The 10,386-nt window shown below is 31.7% G+C and overlaps 1 protein-coding gene across 1 annotated transcript; it reads right to left on the reverse strand.

Annotated features, from left to right (window-relative positions):
* Nucleotides 1–456: 456 nt before the first annotated feature.
* On the reverse strand, nt 457–9,996 carry LOC134255706 (biglycan-like). The gene is made up of 3 exons (XM_062738221.1): nt 9,757–9,996; nt 1,048–1,119; nt 457–633 (listed from the first exon to the last, which is right to left on the reverse strand). Exons 1-3 carry the CDS (start codon nt 9,930–9,932, stop codon nt 558–560), a joined length of 324 nt encoding a protein of 107 aa, XP_062594205.1. The 5' UTR covers nt 9,933–9,996; the 3' UTR covers nt 457–557.
* Between the last annotated feature and the right edge of the window lie 390 nt (nt 9,997–10,386).

Consider the following 10,386-nt stretch of genomic DNA (forward strand, 5'->3'; position numbering starts at 1 on the left):
GACGTCTAAAACATGGAAGAGTAAATGTCAATAACAAGTCTTTTGATCCATGCAAAATGAATGTATCTTTATTCTTTAAGAAAAAAAGAGATTGACACATAGAAAAGTTTATTCTCCTCACAATGGAAATATATTGAATTAAGGACAGATGATACAAACAAATGAAATAGATGCATGGATTGGTATATATTTTTTGACCTAATTTCAATGCAAATGATGCAAATAATAAATTACTTCAATATAAAGGAATTCCATTTTTGCGCAACTTTACTTTCAAAATGCAAATATGCTAAATTAACCCGGTATAAACGGGGTTGGGACAATTAACGCTATATAAACTGCAGAGCGTCAATAAAGAATGAGTGCGCCGAATATTATTGTTTGAAGAATAGATACCCAATCAATATTTTAAATTACGGACATACAGCAGTCTCTCTTATCTTGTCAATCATTGAATAAATCCATAAACGGGATATTATATTTTGGAGTATTAGTATTCTTTAAATAATTTATAATATCACACTTACAGTTTCTATTACTAATTCTGACTAACAAACTTACAGAGTCTTTAATTTTGTCACACCACTGAATGCATTGTCTTCGATAGTGGTTATTCTGTTGCCGTCTAGGAACCTGAAATATATTTAGAAGTGTGAATGTCAAGTCTAAGTATTTGTTATTAACTCTAACCAGTCTCACGATACGTGTACCGGGTATATTAAATATTAATAGGTATAACCTCAATTTCTTTATTCATTCATTTAAACTACGTACCATACATTAAACTAATTCTTCCTTTCAATCCTTAGATTGTTCAATGTAAATACTCTTCACATTTTTCAAATAAATCAAATAAATCAAAACGAGTTACATGTATTATGCTGTTCTTTATTCAGGTTCGGACAAACATTAATGTAAAAAAAAAATCAGACGTCACTATATTTTTCTTTGCATTGTTGAATCAAAGCTTTTTAGGAGATTATACTATAATGAATAGTTACTTAAAACTCAAAAACATATTGGTTAAAACACAAAGAAAACCCTTACAAGTCCTCCAGGTTCGACAAGCCAGAAAAGGTGGTGTTCTCTATCGTAGTAAACTCGTTCGAATAAAGGTTTCTAAAACATTGAAGAGTAAAAGTCAAGTTTTTTGATCCATGCAAAAAAAACGTATGTAATTAAAACTACAGATTAAAACATGAAAAAGTTTATTATCCTCACAATGCAATTATATTGAATTAAGGACAGATGATAGAAACAAAAAAAAATAGATGCCCGGATTGGTATATATTCATTGCAGATGATGCAAATAATAAATTAATTCAATTTAAAGAAATTACGAACCACCTGTGACGTTTAAAATTCTATCCCCCTGAAACCATACTTATTATTCTATACAAGTATTTTTCAATTCAAATTCCATTTTTGCGCAACTTTACTTTTAAAATGCAAATACATTGAATTAACGCGGTATAAACTACAGAGCGTCAATAAAGAATGAGGGCGTTGAATATTATAGTTTGGAGAATAGATATTCCATAAATATTTTTAATTACGAACTTAGAGGAGTCTCTCTTATCTTGTCAATCATAGAATGAACCCAAACATTGAATATTACGGTTAAGAGGATTGATATGTCATATCAAACATTTTAATGAGTGATTGCCCTTGAAATTTTTTTATGTTAACAAAGAATTAAAAATTTATTAAAACGGTAAGTCGCAGAGACATTAAACCAACCACATATGATTTTTTTGTCAAGGAAGGATAAGGAGATAACGAACAATTTTCAGTCTCGTTTAAAGTCATCATTTCGTAGGTTCTATGGTCGATACAACAACCTTGTCAGGAAATACAATTCATCATTGAGTCAAATGCTGACTGACGTTTTTCATACCAATTGTTAGTTTATTATTTATACACTGAATTGACGACGGATATTTCCATTATTTCACGATTATGACAATGAGCACACAGTGGGTGTGACCGGTGTCGCATAATATTTGGTCCGCCTCGTTTAAAGGTCCGGTCGGACCAAATACGATAACAAATTTGGTCCGCCTGGCTCTATAAGAAAAGGTCCGCCCTCGGCCTTTTATGCAAATTGTATCCATGTGAATGAACAGATAAATGTTCGTAAGTCCAACACGAATCATTCAGTTACACTCTCTTTCCTATGAACATGATAAACGTTTGACTAATCCACTCACAAAAACTGAAGTTCATATCTTTCAAAATATATTTCTTTATAATATTGATAAAAGAAATCTGTCATTCTTTACGTTTAATATTGTTGTAAAAAACTGTAGGGTCACTAGCTGTGACAGGGACTTATGTCACGATGTACTACCCTACACCCCTTATTGTAAAAACAACATGCTTACGGATTGGGCAGTTGGGGTTAGCCTATAATTGTTACGTTTGAGAAAACCTAAGGTACCATATTCCCTGTGTATTTTTTTATAAGTTAACACTGTTTCTTACCTATTCAAAGGCTAATTATTATATCTTCTAGATCTCTGCATTTCATTTCCTGAATTTAACATTGCCGAAAATTTTTGTTATTATTTCGGAATCCGACAATTTTATTTTCATTTTCGACAATATTTCTTTCTTTTTTTTCACATTTTCGTTTTTTTCACATTCACAATACATGTACCTAAATCTGTTCCAGGGTAAAATCAATTTTCTTTGACAGCTAAGAGCAAAGTCTTTTATTTGAATGAATTATCTTAAATATTTTACCTTAAGGATTTTTATAACGGATACATGAATTCTTTTTCATTTACGAAAAAAGTACTGACATGAATTTGACAAATGTCGGAGATAAAAACTTTTAAAAAATGTAAAAACTTAAAAATGTCGGAAATGAAAAGTTCAGAAAATTCCTGAAATGAAATGCAGCCTACTATATATTACTCCGAGACAAGGTAAATGTGCATTAATTGACGAAATCAAACCAAATTAAGTCGATAAAATGCTGGATTTATAAATGCTTTTATTTTTCATATTTAATATATATACATGTCGCTCATATGAAATCTCTGTGCTCTACATTTATGATATATTATTTATACTTATGTCTCTCGGTTTCGGTTTCAATAAAAATCCGAACATTTTATACCCCCTCCTAAATGTTTTTTTTTGGGGGGGGATGTAATGGAGTGTAGTAAAATCACGCAGATACCTGTCAAAAAAGTTTAAAGTTTTAAAGTATATCGATATTGTAGATATAAAGCTCTTGAGTTTAAAGCCACACAATTTCAGAAAAGAACGAATGCCAGGTGAAATGTGAAAAAATAAACAAAGTTAGCAAATTTTTTTTTATCAAATCATTAATTGATCAATCATTAATTGATATCTAAACCAACGATTCAACAATTTTTTACCATGGAATTCACAAAAAATAAAGAACAAAACCATACAATGTGGTAGGGGTCAGCCGACTTTTGTGATCTTCTATTAATAGTAAATCGAGAACGGTCATTCATTTCAAAGTTTTTGTTTACAACGAGCCTAACTTTGTACAAACTTGTGTGAATGGCAAAAGACGTATAATACATTTACATAGCTTGTGTGAAAGTAGGAAATTTGCACACTATTAGGCTGGTAATTAAAATATTAATTAAGGAAGTTCTAAACACTGCATACTTAAAAAGTTCTAACTTCTTGTTTTCAAGTTACGAAAATAAACCCTGTCCAAAAATTTTCCCTTTCTAACATAAAAATATATAAAATACAGAGGGCGGACCTTTTCTGATAACTGCGTGTTAAGGTCCGCCCTGTCTCTTTCCCTAGTTTTTTTTTTAAGCTCCGAAAATAAACCCTGTCCAAATATTTCCCTTCATGACATGAATATTCCTGAAATACAGAGGGCTGACCTTTTCTGATAACTGCGTTTCAAGGTCCGCCCTGTCTATTTTTTTTTTAGTTTTCAAGCTACGAAAATAAACCCTGTCTAAAATGTTCCCTTTCTAATATAAAAAATATCTGAAATACAGAGGGCGGACCTTTTCTGATAACTGCGTTTTAAGGTCCGCCCTGTCTATTTTTTTTAGTTTTCAAGCTACTAAAATAAACCTTGTCTAAAATTTCCATTTCTAATATTAAAAATACTAAAGTATCTGAAATACAGAGGGCGGACCTTTTCTGATAACTGCGTTTTAAGGTCCGCCCTGTCTATTTTTTTTTTAGTTTTCAAGCTACGAAAATAAACCCTTTCTAAATGTTCCCTTTCTTATATAGAAAATAAATTATCTGAAATACAGAGGGCGGATCTGTCTATTTTTCTAGTTTTCCAGCTACAAAAATTTAACCCTGTCCAAAAATTTCTCTTTATATCTGAAATACAGAAGGCTGACCTTTTCTGGTAACTACGTTTTAAGGTCCGCCCTGTCTCTTTCTCTATTTTTAAGTTACGAAAATATACCCTGTCTAAAAAAAGTCCCTTTATGACATAAAGATTTATGAAATAAAGAGGGGGGCCTTTTCTGATTACTGCGTTCTAAGGTCCGCTCTTTTAGCTTTCAAGTTACGAAAATAAACCCTTTCCAAAAATTTCACTTTATGACATGAAGATATATGAAATACAGAGGGCGGACCTTTTCTGATAACAGCGTTTTAAGGTCCGCCCTGCCATTTTCTCTTTTGTAAATAAGGTAGAGATGTACATGTACCCAACAAATACTTTTTGCTGTGCAAAAGGAAAATAACTAATTAAAATAAAGAGGCGGACCTTTTCTGATAACTGTGTTTTAATAATTTTTTTTATCTTTCAGTAAAGAAGCATATCTAAAAATTCCTTTTTTTAAACACGAAGATATCCGTAAAAAAAAAAAAAAAAAAAAAAAAAAAAAAAACAGAGGGCAGATCTTTTCTGATGACTGCGTTTTTTTGCAGTTATTTATGCTACAGTAGAGAACCATATAGAAAAATCCCTTTTTGAAACATGAAGATAGCTGAAATACAGAAGGCGGACCTTTTCTGATAACTGCCTTTTAAGATCCGCCCTATTTCTTTTTTTTCTTTTTTTTATGCTTCAGTAATAAGCATATCTAAAAATTCGTTTTTTAAACATGAAGATATCAGAAAAAAGAGAGGGCGGACCTTTTCTGATAACTTCGTTTTAAGGTCCGCCCGCCATTTTCTCTTTGTTAATGTAAGAGGGAGAGAAAAAAATGTACCCCGTCTATAATTTTTGCTGTGCAATAGGAAAATATCTGATATACAGAGGGCGGACCTTTTCTGATAACTGCATTTTAAGGTCCGCCCTGCCATTTTCTCTTTTGTTAATGATAGATGTACACCGTCCAAAAGTTTTGTTGTGAAATTTATCAGTGCTGTTGTACACAATCAAAGCACAGAGATTTTTCTTGGAATTTTACAAGAATTTTATCGATTGATATCTTTTCAAAAGCCCCTGGAAATGCATGCTGATTTTTTGTCTGTCAACATCTGATGACACGATAATCTTAAATTAAAAATATCTCGAAAATCTCTCAGTAGGTAAGGTATATGGCATATGTCCTTAAACATAAGAAGGTGGTGGGGTCATGTTACAACGTACGTGTATCTGATGTATGTCTTTCACAGTGACAGGGGGATCAATTTATCTGAAAAAAATTAACAATAAAAAAACGGGGAAAGAATATTGTCCAAATTCCAAAATCCTATTTTGGAGAGAGAGAAAGAGGTGGGGTCAGGTTCAACTTCTTTCATTCAAACATTACCCTCCTTATTACAGCCTTGTTCGTGTTCATTTACTTTTAATTTTTGATACGCAATGAGCAGATGGAAAGAAAAAAGGGGGTTATCCCCCCATTCACTTCATCGCCCGAGGTGCTTGTATTATCTTTTTTAAAATTATATTATTATATATATACAGTTTATGCTATAAAGTTATTAATTATTATTTTATCCAAAGTTGTATTAGGCAATGTCCGGAACAGCACATGCGCAATTTATAGCATATATAAAAATCGAATTCCGAGAATCTTTCATGGACCAGATTGTATTATTTTCCTTATGTTTACCACGGAGAATGACTGATGACTTGTGACTTTGTAAAGGTTAATTTAAGGACATCGTTAAAGTTCCTAGCTTTCATATACAGAATTGTTAAAGAACACTTGCATAGATCATCAGGGGTATTGGTATATACTAAACATGATATAATCAATCAATTTAAGCCACCCTTCCTTTTTAGATTATGACAAATCAATAGATTTTCTTACTGTTTCCTGTGGAGAATGTTGGTAACACTTTAAGGAATTTTACACTGGAGATCACTCTCCGCTAGCTTTATAAAAGGAAAAAGAATAATAGATAAAGTTAAATAATGATTTATTCAATTGATTTTAAAAAATGGCTGAAAGTGGTCGACAACAAGTAAATGTACAAATTATTTATTATGCGAATCTGAAGCCTGAAATGGAAATATGATGAACACTTGGCACGTCACTGAAACATTCAGTCAATATATTTCTGGGTACTGTTGCAGGAGGGGCACAGTTATAAAATTAAAAAGGAAACTTGATACACAACAAATGAAGAGGGTCAAGTGATCACATGATGGATCTAACTGTAAACACGTGTATGCTTTATTTATTTTTTTCTATTTTTGGGTATATGGACGAGTACTTAAAAACTTTTTTCCCCTCAGGCTTATTCTTTTCATACAGGCGTGAGATAAAGGCTTTATCGAAAGGCTTCATGTCGGTTATAAAAGAAAATAATTTATCGTTATGGTTACTGAAAAAGAGTTCAAAATATAATCGTTATTGCAAAACAAGGTCATCCTGTATTCTGCAACTGTCACAATGAAAGATGTAATAATTTCTTTTTTTTCGGCAAAAATATATAAATATATATCATTATGTACAAGAATGGATTAGATCAAAACCATTAAACTTTAATGCTGATGTATACTGTAGTTATGTTTTCTTCCTTTAGTCTTTAACGGACCGGAATATTACAATCATGTATTATGTTATGTAGTAAATGTAAATAAAGATCGAATTCAAGGTTAGGTTATATTTTACACAATCAACAATTAAAGGACCAAAATATGATAATAAACGGGAAAAAAGGTATATCTGTGACGACTACTAACTACTGTAAACCAGAGAATTACATGTACTCTTTATCGGTATAAAACTCTACAATTGGATGAGAAATTTCTGTAAAGTCATATAGGGTGTTTTTTAATAATATCAGAGAAACTATTATTAAAAAGATCTTTCTGTTTGTTTTTGTACTTTATATAACGATATGACCGCTGCATTTCATTTCCGGAATCGGCATAGCATTTCCTATATTTTTTTAATTTCATTTCCGACAAATTCTCTTTTCTTGGCCGATATTTATTATTTCTTTTCATTTCCGGAATTTCTGCTGGGTGTCTCTCCGACAAATTAATGTTTACCAAGTATTTTGAAAGATCATTTTGCCCACAACTTTTAAAAGATATTAGCAAAATATACTCAGTATTACAAAATCTGTGTATTTATACAATGGAACATGTAGCACTATATCTAGTTAAAAGAGTTCAAAGAGCATGTAATTTTTTCATCATATTTAATGTTCACTAAATTAAATGTCAAAGACTGCATCGAACTTATGTCCAAGACATATAATATATTATACAGAGTGTAATTTATTCTTTAAAATTTTTAATTACCGAAAAGCACTTCCTGAAAAATGTCGGAGATGAAAACTATAAAATTTCGAAACTGAAAGCCAGAAAATGTTAGAAATAAAAATTGAAATTTTTAAAATCCGGAAAAAGCATGATGAAATAATTAATATAATAAATAATAATGAGAGGATAATGAAAATTATACATCTTAACGATAATCAATCGTGTTTCATAGATATCAGAGATTATAAAAACAATGAACGATTTTTATTGACTCGGTATTTAAATATCAGACACAGTTAAAAGTCAATTTAACTATAGAAACAAGGGGATATTTAAATTCATAATAGAATTGAAATTTTATTTTGAACTTAAATATAAAATCTCATGTAAATCTACGCTCATTCATTTCGTTTTCTTATTTTTTAGCTCAGTTACGCCACATTTAATTAGCTTTGAATATTCAAAAAAGACAATATATAATTATAATTATTATAAATGTCACAGGTTTGAAGTTTACGCATGAATATTTCCTTGACATTATTTATGAATAAAAAAATCCAAACTTATTGATATGTCAAGGTAAATCATGACCATTAAGTTCTCAAACCATTCAATTACAGCGCCATCTGCCGCGGGCTCTACCTGCAGGTACCTGTCAGGTAAACAAATACGTCACACCCCCATTGTTTTATTAGCTATACACACTGACAGATTTCACACCTTTAATCGAACTAATTTTCACAAGGCTGTTCTAGAGAAAAACAAACACTTGCACAATAATTGTGCCATTATTTTATTTTAAATCATGGTATCAGATAAACAGCAATGCTTAAAGCAAACTGAACGAGGAGTAGATTCTTGTCCTAGAGATATGTTGTACAAAACATAAAACACAAAAACAGGGTAAACCCTTCTTTCATTATATAGTTTAAACAAAATCGATTTGATTTCCTATGTTTAAGTCAAAATTAAAACGTTTTTCACCACGCGGACCATAAAACGTAGGCGGACCATTCCTTATACGGGCCGGACCATTTCTTATAAAAGTCTGACCAAATATGTTATCGTATTTGGTCCGGCCAGACCTTTAAACGAGGCGGACCAAATATTATGCGACACCGGTCAGCAGGGGATGCTCATACCTCCAGGGCACCTGATCCCACCTCTGATGTTTCGGAAGTCCGTGATTGCTTTGCTGACAATGACATTGTTCCGACCATAGAACTTACGAAATGATGACTTTAAACGAGACGGCTGATATTCTATTTTCATGAACTTGCTTGTAAATAATTTACCTCGTTTTAGAAATTGTTCATACGTAAGATCACAGGCCAACATCATTTAAAATATGAGATAAAATTGGAATGGAACATACTCCCGGTCCAAAGACTTTCATGAGCATGTTCCTATGCACTCGATGAATGTAAAAAAAACGTGTCAAACGCCGTAATCTTATTCATATCTGGCAATATAATTACTTTCCTAGTTCGAATACGTGCATATGCAAAGAGATTAAGAACCTAAAATCTTTTAATTGAAATATGTATTACGAAAAGTAAATAATAAACTCCATAAAAATTCAACAGTAAACAAAGTTTCACTGCATCTCATACAGCATATTAACTTATGCTTAGTCCGTGATGATTAAAAGTTTGGACAGACTCTCTCTCTCTCTCTCTCTCTCTCTCTCTCTCTCTCTCTCTCTCTCTCTCTCTCTCTTTCTTTCTGCTGAGTAATTCATTTTAGTACAGAGCAATTCATATTTGTAAAAAATGCTATTTAACAGACAAAGTGAACATAATAACGATGTAATAGGTAGATGTGAAAGGTAAAAAAAGCAATGGATCTACAATTAAATGTTTCGTTTGTCATTAATTGTTTTTTTTTAATTCTAGAAGTCAAGTTGGCAAAGAAGTAAATCAAAATGTTGACACTGATAAATGAACTTTAAACTATTTCAAAGGTTTATTTTATATCTTTCTTTTTTCATGCAAGATCATGTTTTATCAAAACAGCTTATGTTGCCTTAATGACAATCGTAATTACAGCTGAGACATTTTTTTAATGGTTTACACCAAATTAGAAATAAATTGTATACTTAATCACAGTGTACTTACAAAAAACATGTGTCGATGGGGAGTGTGGAAGGTACTTCTGTTAAACTTTCTTGCCTGCAATCTGCGTATTGTCCAGAGCATTCCACCGACCGTCTACAGGTACAAGGGGTACAGGCTTCAATCATAGAATCAAATAAGAAAGCACAGAAAGCCAACGCCCAAAGTGTCCAGTTCATCTTACAAACCGGTATGCTATGTCTACAACTTGTGTCAAACTCTGCAGTACTAAGGAATACACTTGCTATCATTCCCAAGGATGTTTTTATACTGTAGATGTACCTAAATACGGATATAGTTCACAAGTAATACGGATCTTTCTTTATTTACATCATTTGCTCTTTCATTAACAAATGATCTTAGTACATGTAGTACTACGACCTCTATAACCAATCTAATAACTTACAAATCACTACTTATAAATTTAAGTTCTTTACTTACTAACTATTTTTGTTTTGGGGATACAAAATGTAGAAGTATAGTGCTAACAAAATAAATCTATTCCAGCTAAAATCAGGGTTCTCAAGTGGCCGTTTAACGTGCTGGCCCCGATTAAAATATTAGAGTCACAGTTAGATGGTCGTCATCAGTTAGATAAATAGATGCTTTTGAATATCAAACGAAACTCTATAG

This window comes from Saccostrea cucullata, unplaced genomic scaffold (assembly GCF_032062105.1).
Source record: "Saccostrea cucullata isolate Sc308-1 unplaced genomic scaffold, CSIRO_AGI_Scuc_v1 ctg16485, whole genome shotgun sequence".
Lineage (NCBI taxonomy): Eukaryota > Metazoa > Mollusca > Bivalvia > Ostreida > Ostreidae > Saccostrea > Saccostrea cuccullata.

Excerpts from the sequence above, each read along its gene's own strand:
- LOC134255706 (XM_062738221.1), bottom strand. The coding sequence starts at position 9,932 with ATGAACTGGACACTTTGGGCGTTGGCTTTCTGTGCTTTCTTATTTGAT. Across the intron at positions 1,120-9,756 it reads CCCATCGACACATGTTTTTT|AAACCTTTATTCGAACGAGT; the intron begins GTAAGTACACTG and ends TCAATGTTTTAG. Across the intron at positions 634-1,047 it reads TTGTCGAACCTGGAGGACTT|GTTCCTAGACGGCAACAGAA; the intron begins GTAAGGGTTTTC and ends AATATATTTCAG.